General features: G+C 37.6%; 1 protein-coding gene across 3 annotated transcripts in view; it reads right to left on the reverse strand.

Moving 5' to 3' along the window:
- Positions 1-1,951: 1,951 nt before the first annotated feature.
- The window catches only part of NFXL1 (nuclear transcription factor, X-box binding like 1), a 74,559-nt gene continuing 58,333 nt past the window's right edge, over positions 1,952-18,177 (reverse strand). For all 3 annotated transcript variants that reach the window (XM_039241116.1, XM_039241117.1, XM_039241115.1), the window contains exons 20-23: positions 14,129-14,233; positions 7,265-7,351; positions 6,393-6,446; positions 1,952-3,573 (exon numbers count right to left, since the gene is read on the reverse strand). In XM_039241116.1, coding sequence (XP_039097047.1) covers positions 3,400-3,573; positions 6,393-6,446; positions 7,265-7,351; positions 14,129-14,233 — 420 coding nt within the window. In that variant the 3' untranslated portion in view covers positions 1,952-3,399. The remainder of the gene's footprint in view (positions 3,574-6,392; positions 6,447-7,264; positions 7,352-14,128; positions 14,234-18,177) is intronic.

Consider the following 18,177-nt stretch of genomic DNA (forward strand, 5'->3'; position numbering starts at 1 on the left):
TCCCTCTATGAAGCTCACCAACTTATAAGCAGACTCTAAGCCCCAAGGCTTAAGGTGGTCTAATCACTGCCACTCAATACAGAGGACAACTTCCAAAGACCAGAGAGGGGACAAAGCTGCCCTCTATCAGTTCTGGCTCCAGAGCTTCAACTAACTTACTAACATCCAAGGATGGGCAAAGGTAACACCACGAGGAGCCCCCTGGGTCATCTGAGATAACATGAAGAGTCAAAAAAGCTTTGCGTCATCTTGAAACACTACCTCAGATACGTACCTGTGTTTAAATTTTTAACACAAATCTGGGCACCAGTCAGTTAAGCATCCATGTCTTGATGTCAGCTCAGGTCATAAGACGGACTCCAGGTGGGGCCCCATGTCGGGTTCTGTGCTGACAGTCCAGAGCCTGCTTGGGATTCTCTCCCTCTCTCTCTCTGCCCCTTCCCTGCTCATGCACTCTCATCAATTAAGTAGGGGCACCTGAATGGCTGAGTTGGTTAAGCATCCCGTCTTGGTTTTGGCTCAGGCCAGGTCATGTTCTTGACATGAATTTAAGCCCCGCATCAGGCTCTGCACTGGCACTGTGGAGTCTGCTTCTCTCTCTCTCTGTCCCTCCCCCACTCACACGCGCTCTCTCTCTCTCTCTCTCTCTCAAAAAAAAAAACCATTTAATTAATAAATAAGTAAATAAATAAAATTTTTAACATTCATAGACATGAAGTTCAAGCATCAGACTTCTTTGCAAAAAGCAAATGTTTTCAATGTTTTGCTCCAACCAAGTTCCTCTAGCAATTTCAGCAAAGATTATACTAATTTATTTGACATTTGAATTTAATTTGGACTTGACTAAAGTAACTGAAATGCAAAGACTAGGTTCTGAACACTCCTAAGAGTTTAAGCTGAAAAACTAAAATTTCAATATAAATTTTCCACAAATTTCAAATAGTAAGCTAATAGACTTCTACAATGACACAAAGGAAGTAAAAAAGGTAAGGACATGACATTCACAATTTTATTTATGTCATTCCTAGTGGCTATTTGATAACTCTTCCATTCCTCCTCTGGTTCAGATTGAAGCAAAAAAAGGCAATATGTACTGCTTTATTTCCTTCCAAAGAAGTATTTAGGCCAAAGTGAACCTCATGTTGACCTTAAAGATCTATCCTGTCTCATTCATTCCCCTTCCCCTTATCAAGCAGCGGTTTCCACTCATTCAAGGGCGATGGGAACTGGGGCGAGGCATCAGCAGCACCTCCAGCATCTGGGCTGCCTCCCAGCCCATCTCCCTCCCTTGCTCCCTTCCAGTTTTTTCTCCACCAGCAGCCGGCAAATCATCGTAACAAGAAGAGCAACTATTCCCCACTTACAGGATTCCAATACTGCCCACTGCCACTGGGATAAACCCCAATACCTCACCATGGCCCATGGGGCTCGCGGACTTGGTACCTGCTACTTTCCCTCCTTTATGGATTTTTCCCTCATATCTTCAATGGAGGTCACTCAGGACACAGCTCAGATGTCCCCATACAGGCACATCTCAGGGGGGCTTTCCCAGAATAAAACAGCTAGGGCCCACTTACCCCCATTTTCATGACTTTCCATTTGGTAATACCACTTATCACACATTAAAGGATTTTTTTTATTGTGCATCCATTTCCTTCTTGCCCCCTTCCACTCCTTAGCAGCTCCTTAAGAGAAAGGATCACTCTCATCTCCAGTACCTATAAAGTACCTATCACACAGGAAACACATCTGTTGACTGAATAAATAATAGTGTGTGACTTTGGATAATCTGAACTACTAGCCAGGCAAATACACAAGAGTAAAAAGCTTAATTATTATTAATTCAATCAGTCTCATTCCTCCGCTCACTAAATTCTTCCCAACAAATGAGAAAGAAAACTGGCAAGAACGGAAGCCCAACAAACAGACGGGAAATAGGCTGTAGGCTTGTTTATTAGGCCAAGATTCTGAGATACCTGAAAATAGCTTCCCAGACAGACACCTAGTTGTTCAGTCTTTAATATTCATCTTTTAGAGTAAAGAAATGACGAAAGTGTAGCAGCTCTAATTTAGAGCTTCTGAAACACCAACCCAGTTACTCTAACATGGAGAAAGGTAAAAAACAAAAAAAACAAAACCCAAAAACTAAGGTCAAAACACAAATGCCATAATGAAAAGAATGACTGCCCTTTCATTTCAGACAGTAGCTAACACTGGACGAATGCATAGAACATTAAAAATTTTTTAATTTAAAGTCAGCAAAGTTTAAAAAATCCTTCTTTGTACTTCTGTTTAAAACCTACTTCTCCACTTTTTAGTATCTACCAATTAACTGCGTTTTGCATCCAGTATTAGAGCTTTTATACATTGATACTGATACCTGGCCTAAAATGACTGGCCCCTGAATCTTTTAGATTATAGTAAATATTCTAGGTTACAAATTTGGTATGAAAAATTTTAATGAAAACATTAATCATACAAAAATTAAATAGCAAAACCGTTTAAAATCACAATCAAACAGATTTGGCTTACTGCTATTTCTCTATCAGCTTGTTTTCATAAGAACGGATTATTTCCAGCTGAAATCTACTTATAGGATGTGGTAAGAAGAAATGAGAATAGGTATAGAAAGCTCCTAAAGCCCTGTGCTCAACCAATTGCTCATAAATAGCAGTTTTTCTTTTATTGTTACTTTGAGAAGACACATACAAGTTTTACAAAACATGCCAAACTTCAGTTAAGTGCTTCTTACACAAGAAATAGCCACATGTGAGAAATCCAGCCTGACATTTTTAAAAAACAATTATATTTTCCCCTGAGAAAACCCACTACATAAAAACGTATTTCAGTAACTGATAAAAATTCCTCCCTAATAAAACCAATTTCTGGAATCTAATTATATCCAATTATAGTTTCATGTTACAATTTAAGAGGTCTTTTAGAGAATAATTTTCTTTTAAGTACAAAGTTACATGATCAAGAAAAGTACCTTTTAATAAGTAACCAAACATTGTGAAATATTCCTTTTACTACACATACAGCTCAGTTTCATCTTAATTTTGCAAAAAGTAAAGAAAAGAAAGTTGATTTGAACTAGTAAATGAAACAACTGTGTTAACACAAAGAAGCACACTGAACAACTGACATGTTACCCAGCCACCGGCTATGACTTATGAACGACTGCACAGTTTCAGTCATGCTTTTACGATTAAACAATGTCACGCTCCCACTTCTAGTAAGCTAATTAGGATAAAGCTTAACATTCTGTCCTTCTGTCAAGAGCTGGAAGGGAACACAGAGATGAACGTGAATATGTACGTCTTACAGTATACACTTCCTAATGTTCCAGATTTAGCTTCTCCAGATCCAATCTGAGGCATATTAACAGATCAGAACTTTTTAGGCCACGTCGTGGGCTATGTACCACGCACACACTAGAGCCACAAGTGCACAGGCTGGAAGGAGATAATATTTGTATTTCTGCCACAGCGTCAGCTCCACTGCCACTTCATCTCTTCTCCTGTTCTTCTTCCGACGACCTTTCAGTCTGTTTTCAAACGCCTCCAGCTCAGCCTAGATCAAAAACCAAAACAGTATCATTTTTATTAAATTCAATACATATGCTGATTTGAAATTTTCCACTTAGATGAAAATAAACCAATTTGTGAAATGTTTTAATAGTAATGGTACATAATAAATATATTGATTTGATTTAAAAAAAAAAAAAAAAAAACCTCTCCACTACAGATTGTATTCAGCAAATTCAGAAGTTCAGTGAGCAAAAAGGGAAATGGGAGTAATAGAAGAGATCAGTTCAGATGGCAGGCCTGACTTTGGCACAAATACAGAAACATCTGATTAAATAAGGGTGTCCTAAATATAGACATTAGTTTTATACTTCAACAGCATTAACCTACTGGGTTTCTATAACACTTTCTAACAAGTGATAAGAGATGCCCAGTGAGAATAAAAATACCTGTAATTCTAGCTTTTTACAATGCTGGGAATAAACATTAATGGTTTCTATGAAGGAAATTCAAGTGAGTAGAGGAAAAAAACTGCCAGAAATTGATTTTTCTCTTTATCAAATACATTTAAAAACAGAGTAGAAATTCTTCAGGGGAAAAAATGACTCATGCTTTAGGTAAAAATGACTATTCTAGAAAGTAGAATATAAAAATTGGTTCTAAAACAAGGATAACTGGATGATACTCATAAAATAGTCGATTTTTATTCTACTGTTAACTTACTTAACTTTATAAATTATAATGTAACATAATACCATAGTGCGTTGTAACTACAACACGATAGTCCTTAACTAAAATATATATGTAATAGCCATGCAAGATTCTATAATTGTTTATTTAACTAAAGGAAATACAAGTTAACCTTTAAATAATGCAGAGGTCAGGGTGCTGACCCCACCAACAGTCAAAAATTCACATGTAACTCTTGACTCCCCCAAAACTTAACTACTAATAGCCTTATGTTGACCGGAAGCCTAACTGATAACAGTTGATGAACACAGATTTTGTATGTTGTATTATATACTGTATTCTTACAATAAAGTAAGCTAGAGAAACTAAAATGTTACTAAGAAAATCATAAGGAAGAGAAAATACATTTACAGTCCGGTGCTGTAGCTATCGAAAAGAAGCCACATATAGGCGTGCCCTTGCAGCTTAAACATGTGCTGTTTGAGAGTCAAGTGTACAAACTTCAGTTAACACATCTGTTACTTTACCAGTAAACCACATTTGAAGATGGCCTACTCCTGTACTTAATTTAACACAGAGTAGCATTCTTCAATGAATCAAAATGTCAGAATATTTTCATGGTGGTTGAAATAGAGAACAAGATCAATACACAATAAAAGCAGCCAAACTTGAGAACTGACACAATAAAATAACTGATGCTTTAATGACAACCCACAGTCATCATGCAGAATTTAAATGATGTTCTATACACTCTGTTGAACGGGTCAGTACATAGGGAATATATTTACAATTTCCATCCACAATGGTTTATAAAAAGGGGAAGAAGACTCACCCTAAACTATTCCTAATAAGTTAACTTTCCAGGACTCTAGTCAATCCATGTTTTATGTTAAGAGCTTTCATAACTTATTTTGGAATATTAGGCAAACCAACTTTATAGAACCCATTAACATCAGAGGTCATTTTAGCCCCTTTATTTGCTACCTAAACTGTTTCCAATGCCCTCCCTTCCAGCCGTATAAATTTCAATTTCCTCATTCAAAAGGCAGCAGTTTGCATATAACATACCGTTTTTGCTAAGTATAAAGCATCTCAAAGTGCAAACTGGCAAATAATTATATGTCACTATTAGAAAGTTAAGTCACTCTTTGGAGTACACAATCAATATAGTATTTGGGCAAATGGGATATCAGGAGTGTCGTTGTTATCTGCTATCGAACAAAAAGCAGATAATAATCCTGCATTTATGAATACAAAGGGGAAATAAGGAATGTATTATTAAAATAAATGCATTGGTTAAACAACTCATTTTTATAGACAATTTACAACTCCGTAAAATAGAACTCAAACAGGTTTAGGTAAGTGAAGAGCTCCAAGAGGTGATCTAAAATGGATGCTGCCAGAGGAGCCTGGGGGACTCGGTCAGGTAAATGTCCTACTTTGGCTCAGGTCATGATCGCACGGTTCATGGGTTCGAGCCCCACAGTGGATTTGCTGCTGTCAGTGCAGAGCCTGCTTAGGATCCTCTGTCCTCTTATCTCATTGCCCCTCCGCAGCTGGAGCACGCACACACGTGCGCACTCTCTCTCTCACTCTCAAAAAATAAATATTTAAAAAATTATTATTTTTGAGAGAGAGAGGAGAGACAGAGTGTGAGTCAGGGAGGGGAAGAGAGAGAGGGAGACAGAATCCAAAGCAGGCTCCAGGCTCTGAGCTATCAACACAGAGCTGGATGCGGGGCTCAAACTCACGAACCGTGAGATCATGACCTGAGTTGAATTTGGATGCTTAACCGACCGAGCTACCCAGGTGTCCCTAAAAATTTTTTTTAATTAAAAAGAAAAAAAAAGGATGCTGCCACACTCTAACCCCCACCCACCAACCTAAAGAGGAATTAAAATTCTATCACTGGAGAATCGATGAGCTTGGCAAGGAAGTAAATTTGGGAATATGCAAAATATCTGGGAATATACAACATTTCACGCTTCTTGAGAGGCTCAGGATAGCTGGACTGAAGTGAATGAATGGCTAATTTTTGTTTTGTAGGAACTATATTATTTTCAGTCCAGAAAACAGTAGACTAGCCCCTAGTTTGTATGTGGAATATACCTTGTGTTTCTATAAAAGCTAACAACAATACAAAGAGACATAAATTTAGGCATTTTATTTAGTTACCTGTTGCCTTCGTTTTTCCTCTTCAAGAGCAGCTTTGGCCTCTGCTTCTTTTATCTGTTTTATAGATATTTAAAAGTATATTACCATTGTAACCATCAAATTTTATTCAGAATTTTAACATCTTCCCACCCAGGATCCACTAACCGGTAACAACTTTTAGTAACTTTATACTGAAAATTACTTAAAGACATGTAATGGTTATACTGATAAGCATTACCAAGGTTCTGTTTAAGGGCCTGGAAGGGGAGGGGAGGGGAGGGATAGTGTCACACATTACATAAACATTTCAGCTTAACAACTATAATAGACTATTATTAGATCACAATTCAAAGAGTTACAAAACTGCAAAATGAAATATTTTTAAAGCTGATTTGTTTTCTCTTGAGCTATCATACTAAGCCTATAATAAGTTATTATTAAATACTACTCTTTTTCCAGAGGTGAAATTGACCATTTTCCACAAATGTTCTATCTGGAAGGGAATCTTTAGTATCAAACAAAATCAAGAATTTTTCATTGACTGCATTAATGGAGGAAAATGGTGACACTAGAAGTAACCTGAACAGCCAAGAATTCCAAAATCTAATTTTGTATTATTTTAACCTAGCTTCCAGGAGGCTTATCTTAACATTAAAATAAACAACTATGTCCCATTCCAGAGCACATACACTAACTGGTACAGAAAAATCCAGTACACACTGGACAATAAAGAACATACCTGGGGGTTCAAAAAAGGCCTATGAAACTAGGCTTTTATTACAGAAGTCAAAAAGATGAGATTTGTTTGTAATTAGCACATAAAGTAATGCCCAAAATAAATATGAAAAGGCCATTAGTTAGCAAATTGAAAATGACGTTGAATGTAGCATTACCTCAGACGCTTTCCGTTTCATTTCCTTGCACGTTGTGTCACATTCTATTGAAATCTGATTTTCACGTACTTTGTTACACTGCAATTCCTACAAATAATATTTTTAAAAATTTGATTTTAAAAGACATTTCCCTCAAAGTCCTAACTGTATGTCATAAAAAAACAAAGTTTCTCTAACAGCTTACAGTTATGCACATTAAGAGTCATATTCATGAATATTTAATGATGATATGGTTACAAGCATTAAATGTCTTATTCAAAGAGTGATTATTCCTGTATTTCCTCATAACTGAAAAAAGTAGATACTATAAAATTCAAAGCATCCATATAATAATTATTTACTAGAGCCACTATGAACTTAGCTTCAATTTCATTTTTATTCTTTTATTTTTATTGTGTTTTGTTATGTTACAAAGCTTCCAGGGGATAAATGCTCTAGAGTAGTTCCATGCAACACCGCTTTCTGAGATCATAAAAACGTCCTAAATCTGGACAACCTAAGAGAGTAACACTAACTACATATGGCTAATGACAATTCAAGATGTGTCTAGTGAAATTGAAGAACTGAAGGCTTACGATTATTTAATGTTAATTCATTAAAATTCAAATTTTAAATACCCGTATGTGCCAACAGGTATATGCAAATGTGCTCAACATCATTAATCTCCAGGGAAATGCAAATCTAAACCACAATGATATAATCAACTCACAACTGTTAGATTAACTATAATTGAAATGCCAAGAAATAACAAGTCTAGGCAAGAATATAGAAAAAAAAGAAACCTGTGCAGTGTTGGTGAGAATGTAAATTGGTATAGCCAGTATGAAAACCTTAAAAGAGATGTAGTATAGGTTCTAGCAGTCTTACTTCTAAATATACAAGAAATGAAAATAGTATCTGAGATATCTGTGCTCCAATATTCATTGCATCATTATTCACAACAGCCAAGATTTGGTAACCATCGATGGAAAAATGGATGAAAAAAATGTGATCTGCCTACCTACCTATAATGGAGTACTATTCAACCATAAAAAAGGAAATCCTGTTATTTAGAGAACATGGATGAACATGGAGACAATCATGCTAAGTAAATCAAATATAGACAAATATTATATGATCTTATTTATATGTGGAATCTAAAAAATTAGAACTTAGAAAAGGTGGGAAGAGAATGGAAATTGCTAGGGGCTAGGGATGAGAAATGTGGAGAAATTGGTCATTGGCTACAAATTCTCAGTGATAAGATGAGTAAGTTCTAAAGAACCTAATACGCAATATGGTAGCTATAGTTAATAATACTGTGTTATGCTCTGAGTTGATATGACCCCAGCTACACTTTTGGGAGAGTGTACACCTTATAGAGCAAATCTCTAAATATCAGTGCTCTGTGCTCTTATTTCTCTACCATGTAAATCCAGTATTTCTCACCATGGAATTTTTTAATGTAGAAATCTAAGGAAACAGAGACTGTTAGGGAAGAATATGGAGTGATGTCATGCTACCCTGTTGACTTTATTATTATTGTGCTCTTCAGGGTTACTGTTTTTTTTTTTTTTTAAATGTTTTATTTATTTCTAGGAGAGAGAGAGACAGCGTGAGCAGGGGAGGGTCAGAGAGAGAGGGAGTCACAGACTCTGAAACAGGCTCCAGGCTCTGAGCTGGCAGTCAGCACAGAGCCCGACGCAGGGCTCGAACCCACGAACCGCGAGATCATGACCTAAACGAAAGTCGGACACTTAACCGACTAAGCCACCCAGGCGCCCCCTTTTCAGGGTTGCTGTTAATCCTGCTGCTAATTGCCACTTTTGTTTGAGATGAAATTCCTATGAACATAAAATTAACCACATTGAAGTGAACAATTCAGTGGCAGTTAGTGTATTCACAATGTGGAAAACCTTTATCGCTATTGAATCTAACTTTGGGTTGTAATGAAATACTGCTTCATCGATTAATTTATTTTGTTCCTCTGATTGTTTCAGCTTTGGCCACTAGGAGCTTTTTCAATTAACTGGTTTTTTGTTTGTTTGTTTTTGTGCCCCTTTGACATAACCCATCAATGTGTGTGTTTTTTCCCCCCAATTCTACCTTTAATTGACGTTTGAGTTGTTCTCAATTATTGTTATAATAAATTATGCTGCTAGAGACATTTTTGTACATCTCTGGTGTAGAAGTTTATCTAGAAAATTCACTTTAAATGACAATATCTGTATCATATGATAATGCCGAATATTTTTCCGATGTGTTAGCACTAACACAACAGTGTATTAAGCTGTCCTACTGAGTCACAGTCTCTGCAACACTTGATATTAATAGGCTTCAGGTTTTGCAAATCTAGTAGCTATGAACAAAATTACATTTCATTTCTCTATTAATCAGGTTGAGTATATTTCAAAATGCTCATTTGACATTCATGTTTTCTTCCTGTGAAAGGCTTCTTCACAAATTTTGTCCATTTTTCCATTTTGATTTTGTGTCTATTTTCTTATTGATTTAAGACAATTCTTTGGCAGTTGTACGTATCACAAACATCTTTTATTTTTCCATCTCATCACTTTCTGTCAAGTATCTTTCATAAAGAAATAAGGCCTTAAAAATAATACTACTACATTATATACTTTACATGTGTTATGTAAGTGTTCTCACCACAAAGAAATGGTAACTGTGAGGTAAATGTTAATTAGCTTGATTGCTGTAATCATTTCACAGTGTATGTGTATGGACAATCATCATGTGTATACTTTAAATACACATAATTTTTGTCCTTTTGCATCAATAAAGCTAAAAAATATTCAAATAAATAGCCATATGTGGCCAATGGCTACCAACTCATGCAGTTCTAGAGAATTATCTGGAAAGCTACAAATTCTCCTCTCAACCATTTAATCTTTCTTTAAAGTTTTAAAATTTTGGTAAGGGCACCTGGGTGGTCCACTTGGTTGAGGGTCTGACTCTAGGTTTCAGCTCAGGTCATGATCTTACAGTTTTGTGAGTTCAAGCCCCATGTCTGGCTCTGCACTGACAGCACAGAGCCTGCTTGGGATTCCCTCTCTCTCCCTCTCTCTCTGCCCCTCCGCTGCTTGCACAGTCTCTTGTCTCTCTCGAAATAAAAAATTTTTCAATTTTGAAAATTGGTCTGAAGCTTATATTTGCACTTAGGTTGCACTTCAAGGCCTCCTTAATGAAACAACAAAAAACTAATCTCCCCTTTCCTGATGACATCAATCCTACAATGAATTTGTGAATTATGCTGTAATAAAGTAAGGGGTCCTTATTTTAAATAGTCTTAGAATTTGCTCTAGTAGGTGTGTTATCTACCTTTTCTTTCTTTCAGGTATCACTTTTGCTCCATGTGTACCTATTTTTATCAATTTCTCCTTTCTCACCATACTCTCAGATACTAATTTTTAGTTTAAATTTATCAGAGTTAAGATATGGGATCATCAAATCCTATGAGCAAAGTACATATGCTTTAGTGAAAACACTTCATAGGATGGACTTTTATTAGAGGGGGTTTTAGCCCACTTAAGTTCTTCATTTTAGACTGCGGTTGGTGATAAACATAGTCTTGTCTTTCAAGGACAGGCCAAATGAAGAAAAAATAATATATATAGGGGCTCCTGGGTGGCTCAGTCAGTTAAGCGTCCAACTTCAGCTCAGGTCATGATCTCATGGTTGATGACTTCGAGCCCCACATCAGGCTCTGTGCTGACAGCTCAGAACCTGGAGCCTGCTTCGGATTCTGTGTCTCTGTCTCTCTCTGCCCCTCCCCTGATTGTGCTCCTTCTCTGTGTCTCAAAAATAAATAAATATAAAAAACAATAGGGTGCCTGGGTGGTTCAGTCAGTTAATTGTCCAACTTCGGCTCAGGTCATGATTTTGCAGTTCATGAGTTTGAGCCCCGCGTCGGGCTCTGTGCTGACAGCTCAGAGCCTGGAGCCTGTATCCGATTCTGTGTCTCCCCCTTTCTCTGTCCCTCCCCCACTCACATTCTCTCTCCTCTCTCAAAAATAAATATTAAAATAATAATAATAATAATATATACAAACTTTAAAGACAAAAATAAATATTGTGTATTTGCAGATATGAAGTCAACCAGCCTAGAAGAGGATCCTACTTTTCCTCATTCAAAAGGTACTTATCAGGGAGCCTGGGTGGCTCGGTCAGTTAATCCTCAGTCAGACTCTTGCTTTTGGCTCATATCATGATCTCATGGTTCATGAGATCGAACATTGCATATGTACTGACAATGCAGAGCCTGCTTGGAATTCTCTCTCCCTCTCTCTGTCCATCCCCTGCTCACACACATGCACATTATCTCTCTCTAAATAAATTAAATAAATAAACATTAAAAAAAAAAAAAAAGGTACTCTGTAAGTACCTTTACATGCCAAGCACTGTATGAAGGGCATGGGACACAATAAGGAAAAAAATGTAATAATATGATAAGTGGTTAACTAATAATAATAGCAGCTACTATTTATTAAACATAGCAATTGTGCTAACTGCTACATATGCATTACCTTTTTTATTCCTCTCAATAAATCTAAGTATAAACTCTCTTTTACGAGGAGAAAACAAGGTTACAGACGTCCCTAGAACCACAAAGCTCTTAGTCATGAACCTAGGATAAAGAAAACCAAGGAAAAGCAACATCTAAGTCTTCCCAAGGGAGTCAGGGAAAGGAAGACCTTCCCAAACAAGGAAATGCTTGCACAGAATACTAGAGCAGGATTCTAGTAGACAGAATAAAGGTAAAGGAAGAATGTATACAGTGCCACAGATTAAAGGGTAAGGTAGCATCTATGTTAGGACACCTAAGTAATAGATGCAAAGAGACGGCTGCTAGAGGATGAGCCTGAGATAAGCAGGCCAACATTTATCATCTCAGATTCATTTGAATGCCGCGTCTGTATGCGCATACACGTTTCCTTTAAATGCATACTTTTCCCATAGTGATAAAGAACCACTGAAGAACTTAGATTAGGGAAGTATTAGGCTCAGGGGCAAGGAAATCTGTTATGAAGCTATTATCCAAGTCCAAGAATGAGCTGTTGCCAAAGTTCCAGTGGGTGGCGAACTGCATTGGGACAGTAATAAGAAAGAGACATCTCAGATGAAAAGTGACTCACATGAAAAGTGACTGATTTTCACACAAAGTGGTCCAATTTAAATATCTAAAACTTAGGGATTCAACTACAAAAGTGACTGATTTTCACACAAAGTGGTCCAATTTAAATATCTAAAACTTAGGGATTCAACTTCAGAAGAGGTCAGGCTTATAAACTTAAATTCAGAAGCTACCTATCCTAGGAAGTGATAGTACGAACTGTGAAAATAAATAAAAAGCAAAGATTCCCAATAAATATTTGTTGAATGAATTTAAAGAAAAGGAAAAGACTAGCTTTGGGGATGACCATAAGAATACGAAGAAAAGAGGAGTTGCAACTATAACCAAGATAGCAAAAATCAGAGGTGAACAGCATGAACAGGCAAGTCCAGGAAAAGGAGGCTGAAAACAAGACAACCCAGCCGCTGAAGAACAGGGAGCTCCTCCTGTGTAAGCTCAGCTTAGCTGAACGGTGTACAGTTTGCTTCCACTGAGCTTTCCAGTTCTTAGTTTTGCCCTTTTAGGGACGGCTGGGTGGCTCAGTTGGTTAAGCATGTGACTTTGGCTCAGGTTATGATCTTGCGGTCTGTCCCCGCATCGGACTCTGTGCTGACAGCTCAGAGCCTGGAGAGCCTGGAGCCTGCTTCGGATTCTGTGTTGCCCTCTCTCTCTGCCCTTCCCCCGCTCACACCCTGTCTCTCTCCCTCTTTGTCAAAAATAAAGAAACGTAAAAAAAAAAAAAAGTTTCTGTTCATGTCTTCTGCCCATTTCTTCACTGGATTATTTGTTTCTCAGGTGTGGCATTTGGTGAGTTCCTTATAGATTTTGGATACTAGCCCTATCTGGTATGTCGTTTGCAACTATCTTTTCCCATTCTGTCAGGTGCCTATTAGTTTTATTGACTGTTTCCTTTGCCGTGTAGAAGCTTTTTATCTTGATGACGTCCCAATGGTTCATTTTTGCTCTTGATTCCCTTGCCGTGGGGGATGTGTCAAGTAAGAAACTGCTGCAGTTGAGGTCAAGGAGGTTGTTTCCTGCTTTCTCCTCTAGGGTTTCGATGAGATTCTTGAATACTGAGAATAAACTGAGGGCTGATGGGGGTGGGGTAGAGGAGAAAGGGGGTGAGGAGCATGGAGGAGGGCACTTGTTGGGATGAGCACTGGGTGTTATATGGAAACCAACGTGACAATAAACTATGAAAGAAAACAAAATAATTTAAAATTTTTTTTAAATAAACAAGTTTTCTCTTTTACTCCTCCATTACCACTATTTTATCTTAAAATGAATTCTCTCCCAGTTTGTTATTTTGTAATTTTATAAGGCTGTGCATATGAAGTCTTTTTAAGGCTGTGTTTTCACAGGATACTGATGGCAAAAACTATTTCATAAATAAGAGCAACAAAGGTTAAATTTCAGACCATTTCTTAAACCATGAAACTCACTTTATTATTCATATCGTGTTCCTTGTACAGAAACCTCAAATCCAGAGCATATTGATTCTACCCAAAAAAGGGCACTGAACTTAGTTCCAACATAAAACAAAGTTCTCTTAGGAGTAACTTACAGAAAACTAAATTGCCAGACAAAGGTGATTTTTAAAATAAGTACCTATAGAAATAGACAGGCTGACGATAAAGATACTAAGAAGGAAGACCTTAAAATCAAAAGGCAAAAAGTAAAGCTAAAGAACTACCAAAACACAGAGAAAAAAATTTTTTTTACATAGAAAAGTATTTTCAATAACTTAAAATACTTACCTTTTTTATTCTTTTACAAGGACATCTAAGTTTTACCTTCTGGTTGCAATTAAAGGGACATTCACCAGGATGACACATCTCTTTGCATCTGTGACCACAAGGAAGCTAAAATAAAACCAAAATAAAGCAATTGCATTTTTACCTTCTAGTCATACTCTACAAACTCCCCTTCCTCCAACAGCTATTTTAAGAGAGTCCATCACAATAGGGCCAATCAACCCTGGATAATCCTCTAATTTTTCAACTTTTCCTTTTAGATATAAATTACTTTACACATAAAAGTTACATAGTCTCCCCAGCTCCACTCCAGGAGTGGATCTTACATCCCTGGTGTGGCTAGTTACAGCCATGTGACTCCGTTCTGGCCAATGCAATGTAAGCACAAGTGTTTCTGTGCTTTAAAGCCTTTCAAGAACATACCTCCATGCTCTTCCCTTCCTGTAAATGATGCCATTTAGAGCAGTCATGGAAACCACGTGTCAAAATGAAGCAGAGCTGCCTGACTGACTTGGGTTCCTGGATGAATTCATGGAGCAGTGACAACACATCTACCTTCCCTATACGGTTATATAGGAAAGAAAGAAAACTTCCTTGTCCCTAAGGCACTGTACTGTAATACAACTGCTTAGCCTTTTATTCTAACTCATTTCGCTTTGCCACTATATATTAAAAAATATTATGTAGGTAGTCAAGCCAACTCAGTACTGCCATGATGTCTCTGTGACTCCCTGTCTTTAGTTATTTACTATCTTCTTATCCCAGTCAACCTTTCAGATGAAACATTCTGATCTTCTTTGTATTCAAATCTTATCCAGATTTCAATAAATGGCTTAAATCTCCATAGAATCATGATAGAAATTTGCCTATGTTTGAACAAATAATAGTAATTATGTAAGAAATCTACTTTTAAACTATCGAGACACTGTTGTGTGGTCTTAAACTTAAAAAAAAAAAAAAAAAAATTACGGGCCCCTGGGTGGCTCAGTTGGTTGAGCATCCGACTTCGGCTCAGGTCATGATCTCACGGTTCCTGTGTTCAAGTCCCACATCAGGCTCTGTTCTGACGGATCCTGGAGCCTGCTTCGGATTCTGTGTGTGTCTCTCTCTATCTGCCTCTCGCTTGCTTGTGCTCTGTCTCTCTAAAATAAGTACATTTAACATTTTTTTTTAAATTTATATAATTCATAGATTCCTGTCTCTCCAGCCAGACTGTGAATAAAGGACACCATTGGTTAATGGTTACATTCCAAAGTCAGGTTGCCTGGAACTGAATTTCAGCTTCCCTGTTACCAACTGTGAAATCTTGGGCAAACGTCCTCACTTTTCTGTGCCTCATGTATAAAACTGGAAAGAGAAACGGAACTTTGTAAGGCTGTTGTGAGGATTAACTGTTCTCCATATATTTAGCTATTATAAGAAAAGGTATTATAATAAGGGCAATGGTCTTCTATTTCTTTGCGTCTCTTATGTTCATTAACAAAAGATACACTGAATTCTCCAACTTCTGATCTGTATGATTTACCAGACTGATCCTTCAAACTGTTAACTCCACTCACTTTAAAACATGCAGAAGCCTTTTCCATTCATTGCCTTTAGTCTCTCTCTAGTGTGCAACTAGATTCCTTGTTCTTTCATTTTTAGCTGAGATATTCATACCAAGCTAAATCTGGATGACTCCGACTACGTTTTCAGCATCTCATCACAGGGCTGCGCTGCTGGAGAGACTTCCACACCGGCATTCCTGGACCACTTTGGTTTTGTTTTGTTCCACACCTAACTGTAGGCCTTGAACACTGCTTAATAAGCTCAATATTTATTCACTATCAAATACCTGCCTCACAGGGTGGTTTAAAGTCTTTGTCCCCCTCAACTTCTTTCTCACCTGCATTCTGGCCAGTGCCTCTAGCCTGACTTCACGAAGACAAACATTTGGCATTAGTTTACCATCCACCCTCTCCTCTTCTCAAAATAGGTCTCTGTAGCCTTGTGTTCTTTCTTTAATCATTGAGGTAATGGCATCAGTCATCCTCTCTAAAGTAACTAACCACTCTACTGCAAGTTCAAATCATTCTAATGGGGAAAGTGAATAGGGAGGCTTTTCAGAATCAATATAGATCTTTCTGAAATTACACAGAATCATGGCTACAGTGTTCTATATTTTCAACGTGTTGGGGTTTGATGAAAAGTTAAAAACCACTGGTCTAGATATCATATCTTTCTGCCTTAGTCTTAAAAGACCTCATGGTCACTTTCCACAATTTCACTACCATCTTAAAAGTCTCTTTTCTCTGGCTGGGTCTTCTGCCTTCAAAATGTATCTCTTTTTTCTAAATACTGCATTTGATCCTGTTACCCCATCTCACACTTCCATGAATCTCCCTGACTGACACCTCCTCTGCTGGTAGCAGAAACAGAAGACATAAATTGGATGGCTGCCTGGCTCACCAGTTCTCCCAGGAGCTATGGCCATGACTGTACCACCCATTCCAGTTCCCTGTCTGTGGCTGCCTGTGTCAAGCGAGCCCCTGTACCTAAGGAGGCCAATCAGATTTTCTCTCCTGATAACTGAAAACTAAAAAGAAAGAGATGGTGGTTTGAACAGTCATCTCAGCACAGAGCCCCCTGAGCTCCTGCTGGGAAGTGCCTGGGGGATGCCCAGGTCCTGCCCTTCCCAAAGTTTGCTGTAACAGCATTTCCTTCAGAATCTATAAACTGACCACCCCCGCCCCCAATATCCTCTAAATATCCCTTCTTTTTTGTGATAAGTTAACCAAACTGATTTCTGTAGCTTGCAAGGAGAAGTGAAACTCATCCAGAAGTATGCTTATTAATGCCATTAATCCTGAAGAAGTATTAAAAATCACCAGTAATCAGGAAAACGTAAATTAAAATCACCAGATGCCAAAGGATTGGCAAACTTAAAAATTCTGACAATACCAAGTGTGGTGGTAATTGGAAATTAAAATACTGGAACTTAAAAAAAAATGTTTAATGTTTTATTTATTTCTGAGAGAGAGAGAGAGAAAGAGAGCATGAGCAGGGGGTCAGAGAGAGAAGGAGACACAGAATCTGAAACAGGCTCCAGGCTCTGAGCTGTCAGCACAGAGCCTGACATGGGGCTCCAACCCACAAACCATGAGATCATGACCTGAGCCGAAGTCGGATGCTTAACCAACTGAGCCACCCAGGCACCCTTAAAATACCAGAACTTTAAAATACTGGTAGTAAATAAGAAAATTGACTGATAATAAACTGTACAATTATTTTGGAAATCAGTATGACTTTAAGTTGATATTATACATTCCTTATGAACAAGCAATGGCACAGAGAAACCTATATGCACATATATTAGAATGCACAAACAAGACTGTTCATCGTAGTAGTTTTAACAACTCAAATTTACCCACAAGAAAGCAAATACAATGAACTATAGTAAACTCATATAATGTAATAAAGACTATGGCAACATGTAATAAATATGACAAACATAATGTAGAGCAAAGTAAGCAAGTCACAAAAGTTCATACTTTTGAACTTTTCATATAAAATTAGGCAAACAATATTGCTTCCAGATACAGATATAGGTAGTAAAAAACTACAAATAAAAGCAAGTAAACTACTATAGAAGGGAGATGGAGAGAACATATAGGATAGAAGGAGGAAACCACAGTCAGATAGGGACTTTGGTAGACTTATGAGATGTAGCCACACTGTAATTTTCGACCTTGGTAGAGTTACATGGTCTCGACTTTTTAACCATTTGTTAAATTGCCCATATATATGTTATGTAGTTCTGCGTAGGTAGTAATTTCATTGTTTAAAAAAATCAGATATGGGGCGCCTGGGTGTCTCAGTCGGTTAAGCGTCTGGCTTTGGCTCAGGTCATGATCTCACAGTTCGTGGGTTCGAGCCCCGCGTCGGGCTCTGTGCTGACAGCTAGCTCGGAGCCTGATTCAGATTCTGTGTCTCCCTCTCTCTCTGACCCTCCCCTGCTCACGCTGTCTCTCTCTCTCAGAAATAAATAAAACATTTTTAAAAAATTAAATTAA

The sequence above is a fragment of the Hyaena hyaena genome, unplaced genomic scaffold (assembly GCF_003009895.1).
Source record: "Hyaena hyaena isolate Hyena2069 unplaced genomic scaffold, ASM300989v1 scaffold_187, whole genome shotgun sequence".
Lineage (NCBI taxonomy): Eukaryota > Metazoa > Chordata > Mammalia > Carnivora > Hyaenidae > Hyaena > Hyaena hyaena.